The 19,416-nt window shown below is 46.9% G+C and overlaps 1 protein-coding gene across 3 annotated transcripts in view; it reads right to left on the bottom strand.

Annotated features, from left to right (window-relative positions):
- Positions 1-19,416, bottom strand: part of COL22A1 (collagen type XXII alpha 1 chain) — a 311,922-nt gene that overhangs the window by 41,426 nt on the left and 251,080 nt on the right. For all 3 annotated transcript variants that reach the window (XM_065586243.1, XM_024102639.3, XM_024102638.3), the window contains 7 exons: positions 18,926-18,979; positions 14,047-14,100; positions 12,654-12,758; positions 11,545-11,589; positions 8,329-8,406; positions 4,858-4,893; positions 3,618-3,671 (listed from right to left, as the gene is read on the bottom strand). In XM_065586243.1, the coding sequence (XP_065442315.1) occupies positions 3,618-3,671; positions 4,858-4,893; positions 8,329-8,406; positions 11,545-11,589; positions 12,654-12,758; positions 14,047-14,100; positions 18,926-18,979 (426 nt within the window). The remainder of the gene's footprint in view (positions 1-3,617; positions 3,672-4,857; positions 4,894-8,328; positions 8,407-11,544; positions 11,590-12,653; positions 12,759-14,046; positions 14,101-18,925; positions 18,980-19,416) is intronic.

Below are 19,416 nucleotides of genomic sequence, written 5' to 3' on the forward strand. Positions count from 1 at the left end.
ACTACTAATGTATCTAAATATTGGTAACATTTAGAATCTACCTCTCTCCATCCACCTCCATCTCTGAATCACTTGCTCTCACTACACATCCTTCCATACTCCTCACTGGTTTTACTCTTAATGCCACTGAAGTTACCCCCTGGGCAAATCTGGTTCATCATGTTTTCATGGTCACTTAAGGCACAGGTAATACTTGGTTGAGCTGCAGCAGTTTCAAGGAGAGATGAATGAAGCACTGAAGACTGAGCCCAACTGGAGCATTTAAAACTAAGGCCCCGATGCTGCATCAGAAACTGCAAGATTGGATCCTGGCAGTCAGTTGGAGCACCATTGAGTCATCGTTTGTGGGAGCAGTTTGACACCAGTTTTCAGAGATGTGTGTGTGATAGAGACAGATTGAGATGGGCAATTGGCAAGGCACCACTAATATGTCAAATACCTGAGGTCTGGGCCTGGAAGGGAAAGGAAGACATTCTATAACATGGAAGGGGCTATGTAGGAAGTGCCTCCAGAAGGGCCAGAATCTGGCAACATTTGAGATCCTCATCCTTGGGGTGCCTGCCACTGCCCCCCTTACTTATCAGTCAGGCCTACATCTATGTGGAGAAGTGTTCCACAGAAACGTAGGCCGGTTCATTTCAGGCAATTGCACACCTGTGACATTTGGCTGCACGAAATCTGACAACATCTTTATTAATGATCTAGAGGATGGTGTGGACTGCACTCTCAGCAAGTTTGCAGATGACACTAAACTAGGAGGCGTGGTAGATACACTAGAGGGTAGGGATCGGATACAGAGGGACCTAGACAAATTAGAGGATTGGGCCGAAAAAAACCTGATGAGGTTCAACAAGGACAAGTGCAGAGTCCTGCACTTAGGACGGAAGAATCCCATGCACTGCTACAGACTAGGGACCGAATGGCTAGGTAGCAGTTCTGCAGAAAAGGACCTAGGGGTCACAGTGAACGAGAAGCTGGATATAAGTCAACAGTGTGCTCTTGTTGCCAAGAAGGCTAACGGCATTTTGGGCTGTATAAGTAGGGGCATTGCCAGCAGATCGAGGAACGTGATCGTTCCCCTTTATTCGACATTGGTGAGGCCTCATCTGGAATACTGTGTCCAGTTTTGGGCCCCACACTACAAGAAGGATGTGGAAAAATTGGAAAGAGTCCAGCGGAGGGCAACAAAAATGATTAGGGGTCTGGAGCACATGACTTATGAGGAGAGGCTGAGGGAACTGGGATTGTTTAGTCTCCAGAAGAGAAGAATGAGGGGGGATTTGATAGCAGCCTTCAACTACCTGAAGGGGGGTTCCAAAGAGGATGGAGCTCGGCTGTTCTCAGTGGTGGCAGATGACAGAACAAGGAGCAATGGTCTCAAGTTGCAGTGGGGGAGGTCCAGGTTGGATATCAGGAAAAACTATTTCACTAGGAGGGTGGTGAAACACTGGAATGCGTTACCTAGGGAGGTGGTGGAGTCTCCTTCCTTGGAGATTTTTAAGGCCCGGCTTGACAAAGCCCTGGCTGGGATGATTTAGCTGGGAATTGGTCCTGCTTTGAGCAGGGGGTTGGACTAGATGACCTCTTGAGGTCCCTTCCAACCCTGATATTCTATGATTCTAACATGGCTCTTCTCGCAGCCAGCACAGCTCTGAGATTGACATTTTCAAACTTGAGCATGGAAAGCAAGTTCTCTGAGGAGAGGCAGGGCATGGAAGGGCCTGGTCCCTCACCATCCGTCAGCAGAGCTAGTGGGCTGCAGAGGGGAAGGCACACAGCACTCTCCTAGAGAGTGGCCCAGTGGGCACGCTTGTTCTGGGTGCCTTGCAGCACAATGCTTCCTGCCATCTCCAGTTCTGTCAGGGCTACTTTGTGAGGCACCACTGAGTCCCATGGAAAGGTCCTGTCCTTTTCCTTTGCACACTCTTGGTCTCCCCTGCCGTGTGTGTTCTTGAGTGACATCAGACTGTATCGGTGATCACCCCGCAAGAGACACCTGGTTTCAGCTGGGGTGGAAGAAATCAGAAGGAATTTCAATTGCTCTTTTCCTGTGTCTGCATTAACGCCGGCGTCCAAAGAAGGGCCCTTCTGCGGCCTCTTGTCTTGCTCTGGCTTATGAATATGAAACCGTGGTAATGAATTTCAGTGGGGAACAGTTGCGGTTCCCAAGGAACTGCAACTTCATTGACTGAGACGTGTGTGAAGGAGAAACTTGTCTTATAATTACTCTTCTGGGGAACTTGGGAAATGCTGGCAAGACGGCACGTTGCTTCTTACACTTTGCTTCCTTGAGACAGCTAAAAATCCTGCGATTAAAAGACTGTAGATACTCCTGGAAGACTAAGGTGCTTTAACTTTCAGCTAATTTTACTACCCTCCTTTAGCCAAAACAAGCTCTCAGCACCCTTTTTCCCAGAGGGAGCAGGGTGATGGCTGCGGTGGGGTGGGGGAGTCAGTGCTCCTGGAGAGCTAGGCGCACTCCGCAGGACAGTACCAGCATTGAGAGAATCTCTGGGTCCCCCAGAAGTGAGGGAAAGTAGGAGATAATTCATCCCTTCTTCCCCATGGTGGGGTGAGGAGAGCGAGACCACACCTACAGGAACCCGAGTGTGCAGGAAGAAAATGAGATGTCCCTCTGCTAACCCCCAGGAGGAAGAGAGAAGAGATCCATTCAGATTCACAGTACATCTCTTTGGGCCAATCAGATTACCTCAACGGAGCTACACCCAACGATTGTTACCTCAGCCCCTCAATTTTCTGAAGCCGTGGCATATATTTTCATGGGCCTAGAGAACCCGGGATTCATTTAGGGTCCTACAATGTCACAACACTGTGTAGAGAAGGAGAGTTACACGAAGGCGCCAGCTTTTCATGTCCCAATGTTATGTCAGTGTCACCCCCTTTAAACACATCCAGCGCCCCTTTCCCACGTCCGCCAAGGACTGGTTCCTAGATCTCCGCACTTGCTGATCTGCAAAGAGCTTCCTCCTCCTTCCACAGAGCAGTGCTTGTGACACAGCGAGTGTCCACAGGCCAGGGGCAGGGATCAGCTTCTTCCAGCAGACAGGTGAAGACCTCCTTCTGTTCCTGACCACGGAGAGCATCACTTCTGGGACTCACACTCTGGGAAGGCAGGAGTTGGAAGAAAGGCTGGGAAAAGGTAAAACGTCATCTCTTTTGCATGGCAATGCAACAAAAAGCCATCAGGGACCCCGGGCCCAAGATTCCTGTTTTCATCAAAGTGTCAAAGAATCAGAGAAATCATAAACCCAAGAAAGTGACTGGCTATCTTGAGGCTTCCCTGGCCAGTGCAGGATTTTTCCCTGGCAGTATGCCTTCTCCAGTGTCGTTCTAACAGGCTCAGTGATGGGTCTTCCCCCACTTCCCTAGAGACATTATTCCGCAGTCCAATAGGTCTTTTAGGTCATTCTACCAGATGTTTGACATACATTTTTCTTTGGTTAATTTTGTTCCATCACTATTAATTATCTCATTGGCCCACCCTAAAGAACCAGCTCCTGGACTGATAAAGACAGGGTTTTTTTAAGGTGATATATTGATGGTGGGTAGCACTTTTAACTACAATAAACACTTAAACTCTCACTTTCTTTACTTACATCCTGCCCTGTTGGCCCTTGTGGGCCTGGAACGCCTGGTAAACCTCGCGGGCCCTGGTAAAATGAGAAGAAATAAACCTGATCAGAAATGTTGGCAGCATCGTTTTTACCCCATCCACATATTTAGCAGCGGCCAGATTCCTGTCTGCTGCAGAAATGGAACTCCCAGCCCATCAGCTACCAGAACCCATTTAACTAGCAACACCTGAACTGACTTTCCAGAAAAACTTAATCACACTCACTGCTAATATAGTATCTTCCATTGAAGGACTCAAGGAACTTTGCAGCTATCCATAGATTAAGCCTCACAACTTAAGCCCCTCGGTGGGGTCGGTGTTATAGCACTTTCACAGGTGTGCATGGTTAGGCAGAGAGAGAACTGACTGGCCCAAGGCCATGCTGCAGAGGGGAGAACAGAACCCAGACGTCCTGTCTCCCTGTCCCCTGCGCTAAATGACGAGCACAAGGGGCAAAATTCCGACCTCCCTGTAGCCCTATGAATCAGGATTAACTCCACTTGCTACATTTACACCAGTGTCAGCAGAAGTCAGTTGAAGCTAGGATTTTATCACGACAAAGTGGCAGACTGGTGAATCATGGCTATCTTGTGACTGGTTAGATACGACAGGAGTGAGACGATGTATTGTTATTTTCTGCCAAAAGTCCAGCAAAACACTTGCACACATGCTTAACTTTAAGCACGTGAATAGTCCCAAAGTCAAGCAGGTGCTTAAGTGCTTTGCTGGATTGTGGCCTAAATCAGCAGTTCTCACATTTAGTAACCCAAGGACCCCCATTTTGATTTAAAAATGTCCAGTGCCCCTCATGCCCCACCCCCACTTCACCCCTTCCCCCAAGGCCCCACCCCTACCCCACCTCTTCCCACCCTTGATCCACCCCTGCCCCTCCTCTTCCCACCCCCTCCTCTGAGCGCGGCCCATCCCCGCTCCTCCCCCTTCCTTCCAGCTGTTCTCCAGTGTGCAGGAGGCACTGGGAGGGAGGCAGAGTAGTTGCGGGGGGAGGAGTTGATCAACGGGGCCCGTGCCCCCCTGGAGTACCCTCCCAGACCCCAGTTTGAGAAACGCTGGCCTAAATAATTTAGCTGTATCTTTCCACTATTATCAGGCAAACGGAAACTATAAACACGCCTTAACAAAATCATCAATAGACAATGCAACATTTGACTACATGGCGGTCCCCCTCTGTAAAAGCTCGGTGTAGTTAGCAAGACATACTGTACCGATGGCCCTTTGTCTCCTGCTGGTCCCACAGGGCCCTGCAAACAAACAGCAACAACACATAGATGAAAAGGGCAGCAGAGCCTGAATTTAACATCCTGGTGTGAGTGATTAAAGAGCAACATAAGTTTAGAGGTAATGGAAAGCATAGGAGGAGCGGTCAGGAAAAGGAACAGAATCAGCTTGGCAGGAGGCTGCCCTGAAACAGATGAAGCTAGCAACAAAGAAAGTAACTGAAGGAAGAGGAGTTTAAAGAAAACAAGAACACGCGGAGTGCTGTGTCCAGCTGTCTTCCAGGCAGCGAGTAACCCCAGGGTATAATTGGTAACAGTATAAAGGAGCTCGAGGCACAGAGCCCAGTGGGTTCACAGCAGCTGCTCATTTCGGGCTGCAAGGATGCAGACTTACAAGCTGTTTAATCCACCAAACTGCAACCCCTTAGTACCCATGGAGCGAGAGAGAGAAATCCCCTTCAGTAACCAACATCAAGCACAGGGAAACAGCTAAGGAAACTTTCATGAGGAAATATCATCATGAGCGAGAGTTCATCCATTTCTCCCATGCAGCGCTTTCCCCCTCTCTCTCTGGCAGCTGGGGTAGGATGCACACACGCGACAGGCCAGACTCTGATCTCTTACACCAGTGCAAATCTCAACTCCAGCAACATCAATATTCCAGACCAGGAGTCGGCAACCTTTGGCACGCGGCTCGCCAGGGTAAGCACTCTGGCAGGCCGGGCCAGTTTGTTTACCTGCCGCATTGGCAGGTTCAGCCGATCGCGGTTCCCACTGGCTGCGGTTCGCCATCCCAGGCCAATGGGGGCTGCGGGAAGCGGCGCAGGCCAAGGGATGTGCTGGCCGCGGCTTCCCGCCGCCCCCATTGGCCTGGGACGGCGAATCGCGACCAATGGGAGCCGCGATCAGCCAAACCTGCCGACGTGGCAGGTAAGCAAACTGGCCCAGCCTGCCAGGGTATTTACCCTGGTGAGCCGTGTGCCAGAGGTTGCCGACCCCTGCTCCAGACTGACGTGCTGCCAGTGTAGCTGAGATCAGAATGAATGGAGTGAAAGCAGAGAGGAATCGAAAGAAAGAAAGAAAGAAAGAAAGAAAGAAAGAAAGAAAGAAAGAAAGAGATAAAAAAGTCAGCAGAATGGGAAATAGAATGGGAAATAAAAGTCAGGGCAGTTCTGGAACTAGCCTCACATCATCACTGCAAGCAACAGGCCAACATGGAAGAGGTTCCATACCTATATGCATGTCCATGATACAGACTGGTAGATGGTAATATCATACTTGTTGTCTTTGTTGTGAGCAAGCAGTATAACTCTTTCTGACTTAGGAAAAAACAGTGCCCTGAAGTAAGGTGAATGATATACACAGTTGGGCCAGTTTCTTATACTCTTAGTCTAGTCATTCATATTTACAGATATTAAGGACAGAAGGGACCATTAGATCATCTAGTCTGGCATCGTGCAAAACTTAGGCTATAGAATTTCATCCAGGTACCCCTGTTTTGAGCCCAGTAACAAGGGCCCTGTGTAAATCACAGGTTTTTGCGGGTTGGGGAGGAATTCATGACAAATTCACGATGGCAAAAGTATTACAATTTCATGGAGTTTGCAAGGAATGAATTTTACAAGTAAATGTAGTCAATTTCAAAGATGAAATGAATTATACAAGGAAAATTCATTCTGTCCTTGAAACTGACTACATTTACTTGTAAAATTCACTGCATCCTTGAAATTGACCAGCTTAAGTAATGTTCTGTATTAAAGACTTTGTTGCTGACACTGTCCTTTAAAAAAATATTTAAAAGATCATGGTTTGGGGGCATTTTCATGATTTCCATGTTCTCCGTGAAATCGTGATTTATATTGTGCCTTACCAATAACTAATAAATAACAAACAGTAATGACACACCAGGCTTCACAAAAGCTAATGCATTTTCTTAATTCATAAATTAATTTTAAAATTCTCATTCATGCGATTGACATTAATTAGCCTGGTGTAACCATAATCACATTTAAAGTATGAGCACTCCTGCCTGAGAGGCTTTCAGCTTATCCAAGGAAAAACAAGCTGTCATTTAGAAATTAAGACAACGGGATTTCGTACGTGCCAGAGCAGGAGCAAATCACTAAGCCTCACCAACGTGCTAGCCAAAAGTCTGGCACATCCCGAATAGCATGTGCCCTTTGGGTAAAGCAGAGGCCATGGTGCAGGTCTCATGTTGTTATGACTGAGACTGGGTATTAAATGATTGACCTCTTGCCTAATCTTCTCTAAAACAAGAAGTCCCCAGCATGGGAAATGCAAACTATACAATCAGCATTTATCATCAGTTACCACACAGGGATATAGCTTACCATAGCAGAGTTATTTCCTGTTCCAGGTATAAGGGGAAAGTGCAAAATCTAGATACCTCTGCAGGGTATCGTTGGCAAGTATTGGCTGGAGTAGGGACTACTAACCCTAAGACACAGTATGTGAGGATGCACAGATGGCTATAAAGGATTTTAAGATGTTTGCTACCATCTAATGGGTGTGACCAAGAATGAAGTCTGTTTACACACTTACACACCTGGGACCTGAATTTGCAAGATTCTGAGCAGCATCTGAAAGGTGAGGAGTGTCCTCAGATCTCATTGATATTATCAGGGATCCAACACTCTCACTACCTGGCAGGATCAGACCCCAGTGCCATAAAAAACCCAAATTGTCTAGAGCATAGTCCAAAAGATGTACTTTGTAGTCTATTGAAGGGCAGAAAATTCCAAAGGTGAAGGCAACTGACAGAGCTGTGAGCACAAAGGGCATAATTACACAGGATTCAAATACATCTCAATTGAAAAGTATAATATACACTTAAATAGTCAAAATACTACAAATAAGAAGTTTTAAAAGGAATGTGGATCTCTTGAAAATCAGGTTTTAAAATACTTTTGTCTCTTTCTGTTTATTAAGACGCCTGACTACAGCATAGACTCGCTAATCAGAATGCTTAATCATTTGCTTCGATTTTCTAAAACTTAATAAAGAAGGAAAATAATGGTATTTATTGAAAACAAATGTTTTTGGTTTTTGTATCTTAACCAGACTCAACATGCGAGCTGGGGAAATATGAAGTCAGAAGGGCCTCACGCTCCCAGTGGAAATGTCACTTGTGGTCTATTGGTGTTAAATGCTAATCTGTACGGTAGCTAAATAGTTAGCGAGACATGCTGTGCAACAGAAATGCACACATCCCAAAAGACACTGTGTTCAGTGTGTAATGACACAGAGCTCTGGTGTCACGCAGAGCCAATGTGTCAAAACCACACAGATCATTTCAGGAGCAGCAGAAACTGATATTATCCACTTCGAGAACAGTAAGGGATTTCACCCCGCAGCTTAGCACTCCATGCTCATTTGAGCAGCTGGCAATGGGCGTGTCTTGGTCTTATCACAAGTGAGTGAGGTCTGCTTAGTACTTACAGGAGGTCCAGCTACTCCAACTCCTGGTGCACCTCTGTCTCCCGGCTGGCCAGGAAGACCAGGAACTCCCCTATCTCCCTGAAACAGCGAGAGAGGAAAGGGTTAAGGACCAGCAAGATTCTATATGTTTGAGAAAGGTGACCGATGTCTAACACTAATTTACAGCTCAGAAAATATCACCGATACTTCCTGCACATCCTACATGGAACCTCCACAATTATTATCACTAATTATTATTAATACGTTGCAGGGGAACGGTCTCAACCTATGATAGCACAGGGACATGGAATAGTCATTGATTTATTATACTGGGAAAAATCCACTGATAACTTGTCATATCCTGAAACTACTTTTCCTCTTTACAGAGTGCGCAGCCCAATTTTCTGAGCATATGCATGATTCAGCTCCATGCCACGCCATGCAACAGAGTGGGAGCATAGGACCCATCATTATTTTGGTTTACCCAGTAGGTGGGTCAGCTCGCATACAGCATCCAATTTCCATCAAGATCCTTCTTTTGCTAACTGGGTTGACTTGATAGACAGAGACCAGGTGAGAACCTCACATCTTTGTTGGGACAATTAGGGTGTATAATACTGCTGCTTTTGTGCGGTTTTATACCAGGAACTCCAATTGCCTGTAGGTTAGCATGCATTCTGTGAGGCACAGGAAAACATCATACTTGTGAGCAACCACCTACTTTCCTGTAGTAGATTGCACATACAGGTAACCACAGGGTATTGATTCAGGAGATCATAGAAGTTAGAGTTGGAAAAGAAGTACTGAGTCAAAGATTAACATTGCTCATTCCATTATCAGTGCAGGGCTGTTCCCTAGAGTATATTGTTAAGTGCTTTTTTCCAGTGCAGTTTTAAATGACTCAGGGATAGAATTTCAACCCTACCCTTTAAGACACTATTCCACCATCTAAAAGACCTCATTGTTAAAAATTAAATTGTCAATAATATATACCAGAAAAAGTCTGGGCAATTGTTTGAACTGTTTTAATGATCACTGGGAAGGGAGGGTTAAGAAAGAAGCAGAAAATATCTTGCTCTGGTGCTTGCTATGCAATCCCATTGCTCCGTTTTACATGTTGCAGTGAGGAAGACACTGTAACAGACTTCACTGCAGATGGGAACTATAGCCTCATGCTAGAGGTATTTTGTTCAAGAACACAGCTTTGCTGCAAAAAACGTGCATGCTGTTTTTCCCTGCACAGATAAGTTTCCTAACATCTTTATTTTATATTGAACAATAGGTTTCATTTATTGTTTTTTAATATGTTTCTTTCTCTCTTTTTTGTAGTAATAGTTCTTTTTGCATTACTGCTTGTGCGTTCTGGACTGCAAAAGAAAAATAGAGACCAATTTAGCCATGTCAGTGCAGAATGTAGCAGAACAGAATCAGCATGAGGAAGAGATAGGTAGATTTATCCAGGAATACAAGACATGGCTGGATCAATTCTTTATACAGCTATATTCCTGCTTAAAAATAGTTTCCTATTCTTAAATCTATTTCATGATTCAAGGAATATCCTGTTTTCCTGCTTAGTTCTTGATCATGACTTGATCAATCCAAATAGAGAACCTAGGAAGAATCTATCCTAGGCTCAAAACATGACCCAGCTCATCCCAGAAGAATATTGTTAATTTCTTATAGACCTTCAGCAAATGTGGATGTGTTTAGTAAAGGTAATTCTGAAATTTAATATTTAGTCTCAAGACAATATTTTCAAAAACAGTGCAACACGTGAAAACCACAAAATGCTAATTTGGCTACATAACTGCAGTTTGTGTCAGGGACAATAGATTTTGTTCTCGTCCCATGTCCATCTCTTTGAAAATGCCTGTGGAGAATGGGGGAGATATCTGTATATCTCTATATGCATCCGAAGAAGTGGGCTGTAGTCCACGAAAGCTTATGCTCTAATAAATTTGTTAGTCTCTAAGGTGCCACAAGTACTCCTGTTCTTTTTGCGGATACAGACTAACACGGCTGCTACTCTGAAACCTGTATTATTTTAATGATTATATGTACCTTGGCTTGATATTATTTCCTTAATATCATTCTGTCTGACCACACAGCGTAGAATTAAAAAGGGCTAATAGAAAGAGCAAGAAGAAAAAAACAATGAGCAGAGATAAGACAGCTGTGGGTAAACAATTTCACGGGAACAATCATTGGGCCATTAACTGGGGAGATGGTCTTCACAGATGCCAGCCTAAAGTGACACAGCTGATTTGCCAAAAACAGAGACTAGAGGTCAAAAGGACCATAAAAAGTTAAAAACTTTTTTCTTGAGGGAGAGGGGGAGTGGGAGTTGCCAGCAGCTGCTGCTCTGGTGTGATGTTCAGAGACAGACATTGAGACAAATGAAGAATGCAAGGCAGTTTGTCTCTCCCGCCCAGAGACTGAAGTACCTGGGCTAAGAGGAACTTGAAAGGATAAAGTTTAGGCAAGACCAGATGTAGACAAAATTCTGTTCTTTGAACCCTTTTCTCTGCTTACCATTTACCTTTTGGTGAATAAATAATGTTCATTTTGAAGCTGTTTTTAGTCACTTTAATCAGCCCCTGTTCACAGGCTCCCAGAGGGAAGTTTCCTGCAGGTGCCGAATACAGTTGGGACTATTGTGTTAACAGGGTTGGGAAACGGTAGGGGTTGGGGTGGAAGCTGTAACCCAGAGATCCACTCCAAGAGCAGCTGAACAGCAGAGAGGTGGTGAAGAAAGCAACACCTGTCCTCTGAGCAGTATACCTGAGGTACTGCAAAGGAGTTGAACGTGCAGCAGCTCACCCAGTAACTGCACAGACTCTCTGATTGTATGGATTCCAGGTTGCCAGGGAAGTTAGTGTGAGTTTTGTCTCAGTAAGCATGGCAGGACTTAGCCCACAACCTTAGTTATAGCTTTATATAGAGGCATAAAAATGATGTATGTGGAAAGTGAACAAGTTATTTGCTATCCTAATATTTGCATGTACACAACCAGAGAGGCATTACACAGAAAATAGAGTTGTTTGGAAAGTTTCTGTTGCAAACCTTTTTCCACTGAAAATCAGGAAAACATTTGTAGTAAATGTCTCACCAAAAATATTTTCCAGTGAAAAATGGACCATATTTTCAATTAATTTTTCCACCAGCTCCAGTGACAATGTGCAAACTTGTCCTGATTTCTGAGAAGTAGTCCTCAATGGGACAGAGGTAAATGCTTACCTTGTGTCCGAGGGGTCCTGGTAGGCCTGGGGGGCCTCTTTCACCCTAAAGAGCCATAACCAAAGTAGAAAAATAGTCAACACTTGAGAAGCAGAAGCTTGGCCTTTGAAAAATAAACAAAAATGATTCTTACATCAAACTAGTATTTCTAGTGGCGGTGGGTGGGATCCATGAAGGAACTTAGCGGTGGCAATATTGAGCGTCTAACTTTTGGGCATCTAGAAAATCACAGGAACAAAGCCTGATCCACAAAGCCTGAGTGAGGCGCCTAGGCTACCCATACAATGAATGAGGAAAGACAGACACCTAAGAATGTGATCCACAAAAGCCAGCACACTAGATGGGGAGCTGCCTAATGGGAGAGTCCAACAGGAGGGGTGTGTCCTAAGCTCTGCCCCTCTCTCAGAGATAGGTACCTACATCCAGCCTTCAGGGATGTGCCCATCTCTGCTTAGTGAGCCACAAATGGGAACCCACCACCAGGAGTCAGGTAGCTTAGGCATCAAAGGTGCATCTTGTGGGACTGAGCTAGGCGTGTGGTGCCTGCCTCACTCCACTGAAAATGGCAGGTGGTGGAGGAGCCCACCTTATAACTTCTAGCCTCCTGGTTAGAGCATTTACCTGGGACATGGGAGACCCAGCTTCAAGACCCTCTTCTGCTGGAGATGGAGACAGGACTTGAACTGGGGGGTCTCTCACCTCTCAGGAGAGTGCTCTTACCACTGAGCTATGGGATCTTCAGTTGTGGGGCTCCCTCAATCTCTCCTGTTGAAGCTGTTCCATTGTGGATAACTACTGAAATAGTAATTGGGCCAGAGAGAGAGTGAAAGAGAGACTGCCCACCTGTGAGGTTGGAGCATGGGCAGAGTGGGCAGATATGGACAGAACACATGATGGTGCAGTGTTGGAGGCAAGCAAGCTTGCTGCAGGTGCTGATGTTGGCAGCCGCATCCACTCAAAGGGTGGCCTGCTGTCAGTGGGTAATAATATAATGCTGCACTGCAATATTACGCAGTTATATGTTATACACTGCTTCTGCTGGGCTGTTTCATTTTAACTCCTATAGGAACTGATTCTAGTTGGGTGCAGAGTGTGCTAAGAGGACTTACCCGTTCTCCATCTTTACCCTTCCCTGGTAAGCCAGGTATTCCAGCAGGGCCAGGCTCACCTGCGAGCCCAGGTAGTCCTGGTTTTCCTTCCTGTCCTGGGTCACCCTGTAGAAGACATTACAATGATGCATCTGAATTGAGAGTTAAGGTCCATTTCTGGACCAGATATCCCACGAGGATAAAAATGTCCAGGGATTTTGTCTTTAACTTTTACAGGCAGAACATTCCTCAGTGTCATAGGAAGCTCTGTTTTATTATACTATAAGAATGCGATGATGCATCTTGGCCTTTATATCAAATGCTCTCATAAGAGTATTGGTATTTCCCCCTTTAAATGAAAACTTTAGCCCTAAATGGTTTGGGGCGTGGCTATGTTAAAGACTCCTCCAATCTGTGTAATATTGATGCAGTTACACTTAGCAGAAGAGCTTGAGTCACTAGCCCTCTGCTTTAACAGGTTGGGAGAAACGAAGAGTGGCAGGGTGTTCCTTGTGAGGGGGCTTCAATTCTAGAACACTCCTTCCTCCCTCTTCCATCAGTGAGGAGTTCTTAATTCTAGAACACCCCTTTCTTCGCTCTCCCATTGTGACTCCACCCTGCTAACTTTGGAAACATACTAGAAGGCGCATTTAATTCAGGGAACGTCTGGGTTTCAAGTAGATCGAGGGATCTGGTGAGCACTCGGAAGATGGATAGTAATTTGGTGGGAGGGGTTGATATAGTGGGACTTGTCTATATTTTGCATTGTTATCCTTCTATTGTGTGTAGTTAAGGTCGATGTTACTGTTAATTATTTCTATTATGGAGCCTCAATCAAGGACTAGGGCTCCATCATGTTAGGCTCGGTACAGGCAAGTAATAAAGGAGACAGTCCCTGCCCCGGAGAGTTTACAGTCCAGGTGTCAGGCAGGACATAACAGTCGGATGAGACAGACAAATGGAGGTGAGTGTGAGCTGGGAGAATAAGGGAACTATGCAATTAAAAGAGCTTGGTATGAAAGCAGAAGTCCCAGTTTGCCTAACCGGTGCGAGAAGGTTTTGCTTACAGCTGGGGATTTACAGATTGAAACATAATTATCAAGAAAGAAACAAACAGAATAGAATCCCCCACAATCCTGGCACAATCACCACCGTGCAGATGTGTTTTCAAGCCAATGACATCACTGTATCTAATAGAAAAACTAAGGTGGCTTTTTCACTTCAAGAGCTCCTGTCCTATTAATACAGCTAGGTAGTTTATACAGGGAGAACCAAGTGCAATTCTCTGGAAAATGCCAGACTAGATGAGCTAATCATCCCTTCTGGCTTTAAAATCTATTAATCCTGGTCACCGTTCAGAGGGCTGCAAGTCCAGATACACATTTATCTGACAGACATGAAAGAACTGCTGGACCTTTTCACCCTTTTGTCCATCCTTTCCGGGTTGGCCAGCGTCTCCAGGTACACCCTGTGGAGAAAAAGAACGCTCCTGTTTAAAACCGTTATTTGAGGTGGTATTTGATTCTAAAGGAAATGAGAAAAACAGATGTACTGTATTGTACATCTTGGGGATTTTGGGGCAATTTTATACATCTTGGTTTATGACACTCCCTTTTCCCAGTACAGACAACTTGTAATCCTGAGAACAATGAACTAGAAGAGATGTGAATCAGCTGCCTGAAAAGGTTATTTTCAATGTAAGAATGAACTGCAAAGCTAAAGTGAAAATTGAGTTAGCCCCAGTTTTGTACGCCACTCCTCCCCCAACCAAAATACATTTCCCGCCTCTGTAAAATCCTCCTGGCACTTCCTGGTTTGCTGAAAAGAACTCAGAAAGCATAACTGTAGAGAGCAGAGATACTAGAAAGCCTCATTACAACCAAAAGTCTCATCGGGTTTATTTTTGTCTGATGCCCCCCAATAGTCAGTATAATGGGGAAATTCAACACACTCCTGGGATTAACTCAATGGTCATTTTACCCTTGCATTTCCGTTTTCATTCCCTTTAAATTATAGGCAGATAGGATGATATCAAACTTCTTTGATTCTTTATAGTTTAGACCCATAGGTGATTTACCTCCAAACCGAACAACATAACATTCCTTTCTCCTTCCCTTTCTCCCAAGCTGAGACAAGGACAAAGGCTTGTGAGTTGGGTCTTTCAAGACAGATGCTTTCAGGAGGTTGTGGAATGAACTAAACCCCACCAGAAAGGCCAGGGGAGGTCTCTGTTTGAGTTCGTCCCTGAGCAGTGCAATTATTTGGAGTTATTCCAGCCTCAGTTAGTACTATATCCCATTCTGTTGGCTTGTATCTGTTGTTCTGATTGCAAGTTAGAAGACAGTATCAACACAAATATTATTTTCCCACTTCAGCTTCTTTTAGCCAAGCTCATGAATATATAAACTATCTTCATTATGTTAATAGAGCCCAATTTAATTAGAAATGGCAGAGATAACTAGTAGACAGTTACTCGGATTGTCTAATTAGCACCTATCACATCACACTGCTCTTCTGTTGATCTCATTTGCACAGCTAATGCCCCGTGCATGTTGCACTTAAAAGTTCAAACCCTGTATTCACTCACAAAGGTGTAAAACTGGAGTAATACCAGATACTCCAATGGAATTATTTCAGATTTACACTGGTGGAAGTGAGAGCAGAATCTAGCCAAAGACTTATATGCAAACGTGAAAGCCTCAATCGTGCAAACCTAATTTCAATGGATCTACTCGTTGGAGTAAAGGTTGCACAATTGGACCTGAAGTGATTACATCGTATTCTAGTGAAAATGGGATCTGAGTATATCAATCCTTAAATCTTTGAACTGATTCTAGTTTCAATAAGAAAGAAAGAAAGAAAGAAAGAAAGAAAGAAAGAAAGAAAGAAAGAAAGAAAGAAAGAAAGAAAGAAAGAAAGAAAGAAATTTTTCTCTTGGGATAGTTGGTGGCAAACCAAGCATTAGTCAGTTCGGTGAGGACACAAATCAGAGTTCAGTGCATCCTTGTGGGTACAATGCTGGTGAGCATGAGGCAAACCTGCCTCCAAACTAGGGCTGCTCGCTCTGCTCCCTTCCAACAGTGGCTGGTCCTGTTGACATACGCCGATGACATGCTCCTCGTGGTCCAGGACCTGGGTGACCTGGTGCAGGTGGAGGCCTGCCAAGCCATTTATTCAGCGATCTCCTCCACCTCGGTCAACTGAGTCAAGAGCTCTGGCCTGGTGGTCAGGGCCTGGTGACAGGAGAGCTCCCTTCCTCCTGTTCTCCAGCCCATCCGGGAGAGCATGGACTGGCTGCTCTATCTAGGCGTCTAACTTTTTGCCACCGATCCCTCCCGATTGGAGAATTATTGTGATCTGGAAACCAGGGTGGCTGAGTGGTTGAGGAGTGGACAGGACTGCTCCAGTGTCTTTCCCTGTGCGGAAGGTTACTGGTACTTAACCAGCTGGTCCTGTCCATGCTCTGGCACTGGCTCAACACCCTGAGCCTGCCCCCGCGTACCCTGGCTTGCCTCCAGAAGAAAATCTTGGAGTTCCTCTTAGGGCTGCCCAGAGGATTCAGGGGGCCTGGGGTCTTGGGCGGTGGGGGGCCCCCGCCGCCGAATTGCTGCCGAAGACCCGTCACTTCGGCGGCGGGTCCCGGGGTGGAAGGACCCCCCGCCGCCGAACTGCCGCCGAAGACCCGGAGCGGAAGAAGCTCCGGGGGCCCGGGCCCCGCGAGAGTTTTCCGGGGCCCCTGGAGTGGGTGAAGGACCCTGCTCCAGGGGCCCCGAAAAACTCTCGTGGGGGCCCCTGCGGGGCCTGGGGCAAATTGCCCCACTTGCCCCCCCGCTCTGGGCGGCCCTGGTTCCTCTGGCCAGGGCTGCACTGGGTCTCTGCAGGAGTCCCGAACCTCCCCGAGGAGGAGGCTGGGCAGGGCCTGCTCTGTCTCCGCAGTCAGGTCCATGACTTCCGCCTCCAGGTCCCGCAGAGACTCCTCTGTGGTGTTGGCAGTCTGGCATGGAGTGCACTGGTGCACGCCTTCCTCTGCTACCCCCAAGGGCTCCGATACGATTGGCAACTCTTCTACCTCCCTCTGAGGAGTCTCTTGTGAGACCGTTCTGAGCTGCCAGTTTTTTACCAGGGCCTGGAAGCTAGTTTAGGCGACCAGGTCTGCGGCAGCTGCTGAGGCCTGGGACCTCCTCGTGGGGCCCCTGCTATACAACCTCCATCTTGGTGTGCAGGTGGTGGAGTCTCCCTCAGTGTAGCAGAGGTTGGTCCTGGCTGGTACCACCAGGATCAGAGACCTCCTGGACCATGAATAGAGGGACTGGGTGGATCCCCTGGTGCTAGGCTGGCGCTTGGGGCTCTCCATACCTCTCATCCCCTGGCGTATACTCCAGAAGGTGAGGGCGGCTTTAGCACCTGCCTCTCTCATTTTCTTTGAGCAGGTCGTTTGGGAGGCTGTTACCCACCCACCCCTGGCCCTCTGGACTTAGCCATTGGGCCCCAGCCTGGTGAGCCTCCTCAGCCACCCCCTATGCACTACCTGAACCGTCTGCATGACATGAAGCTGGACCGCCTATGAACTGTGCCTAGGAAACAGCTCTATGCGCTCATGCTCCACACCCTTCACTTCCTCACACTTGTGTCCTGCTCTGACACCAAGTGGTGGAACCTCCTACCGCCTGTGGTGGGCGAGGAACCCCGGTGGGCCAGTCCATATTCCACCTTGGTTTCACGGCTTGCCTGGGATATTCATTGGTGGCTCCTTCACAGAGCCGTGATCATGGGCATGTACTTGGCGCGGTTCACCACCTCCCTGACACATGCCTCTTCTGCAACGAGAGGGAGACCCTGGTGCACATCTACATTGAATGCACCAGGTTGCAACCCCTCTTCCGGCTCCTCAAAAACCTTCTCCCTAAGTTCTGGCTGCACTTTTCTCCACACCTCCTGATCTATGCACACCCTATCTGTGCCCCGTGAAGTCACGAGACCTCCTTGTCAACCTCCTCCTGGCACTGGCCGAAGTGGCCGTCCTCCATACCAGGAGGGGGAAGCTGGATGGGGAGGTGCTCTGCGACGGTGGGGCCTACTTCTGATCCTCCCTTAAGTCACAACTCCAGGCAGAGTTCCTCTGGACCATGTCCACTGGCTCCCTGGATGCCTTCTAGGAGCAGTGGGCACTGTCCACGGTTCTTTGCTCGGTGTCCCCCTCTGGATCCCTTTTCAACCAGTGACCCCCACTCCCGTCCCTGTTTTTACATTTGTTGTCCCCTGAAATCTTATTGGTGCCTGGGTCCAGGGGCTCTTCCCCTTAGGCGGGGGGAAGAGGGGGTTTTAGATGTGGGTAGGTTTCCACTACCCAGCCTCAGAGCCTCAACAGTGCCCTTCCAACACAGTTATCACTCAGGCATGTGGCCATAGTTTGGCTGCACTGACTTGCCCTTCCCACGGAGCCGGCAGTGACTAAGCCTCCAGGCATGCGGCGGCAGCAGCCTCTTCCTGAGCAGAGCCTGCGTCAGGTGACCCCCAAGCCCAGGTTTTTCCCCAACCCCACCAGAGCTGCAGATCAGTCTGTGCAACACACTACCTGGGCCAGGAACCCTCCTGCTGCCGCGCAGTGTATCAGACTCTTGAGACTCCCAGCCTGCTCTTGTTTTGACCCCGTTCCTGCCCTAGCCTTGCCCGAGCCCTGTGCCAGTCTTGTCCTTGCCCTGCCTGACCTTGCTCCAGCCTTGCCTCCGCTTCCTGACCATCCCTGAACCCTCAGACTCTGACTATCCGGCTTCGACCTTTGGCCTGCATCTGGACTTGGCTACGGTACCGTACCAACTTTGCTTGTCCCTGGACTCTGTCAACCCAGCTTCAACCCCTGGCTTGCACCTGGACTGTGGCTACGGTTCTGATTCTGGCTTGACTGCGGACTCTGATCTCAGTTCTGACCCTATCCTGTCCCTGGTTCAATTCCAGCTCCACCCTTGGCTCAGTCTCAACCTGACATCCAGCTTCGACCTCTGCTCCAACCACTAGGCCTGACTGGGAGGTAGCGCCTGACAGTGAGATTGTCCTGTTGAATATACCACTCCCAAGATGTCCATGTCTACTGAGTCTCTCAAAGAGAGTAGTAGGCTGTAATGAAACCACCTGAAACAAACAACAGCTGTAGACCCTGGGAAATGATGTAGGGGGAGATTTTGGCAAACCAGTAAAGTGCCTGAAACCCCGGGTAACAATGGAAACCAAAGAAACTGAGTAAGAGAAATGTGGCAGGGCACAGATGGGGAACAAATCCTTGGATGAATACATACCACATTTCCTGGCAAGCCTTGTGGACCTGGGGGCCCAACAGGTCCAGGAGCACCCTGTTGTAAGAAAACAAAATTTAAAAAAATATTGTTTCTTATTTGTATTACGTAAGAGCTCGAGGTTTTAAATGGGATTGGAGTCCACATTCTGCTAGGCGCTGTACAAGCATATAGTAAAAGAGAACACTTGCCTCAAAGATCTTACAACCTGAACAAGGATGCAACGGTACAAAACAGATTAAGACATCCCTTGGGAATTTCAAAATTGTCTATTGCCATGATCAATCCTAAATCCAGATCAGCTACTCCATCAGCTTGGAAAAAAAAATATAGCACTGAGACTAAAATATATATTATCAGATCAGATGAAATGATGTTGATTTATGACAAACATATAGGACCCAGGGCAACAAAATAGTCTCCTCGGACAATTCTACCCTTTCCCTGCTTTTTTGTAGATTTAGTGAGGTCAATAGTTCAGCTGGTGAGTATCC

The sequence above is a fragment of the Chrysemys picta genome, chromosome 2 (genome assembly GCF_011386835.1).
Source record: "Chrysemys picta bellii isolate R12L10 chromosome 2, ASM1138683v2, whole genome shotgun sequence".
Taxonomy (NCBI): Eukaryota; Metazoa; Chordata; order Testudines; family Emydidae; genus Chrysemys; species Chrysemys picta.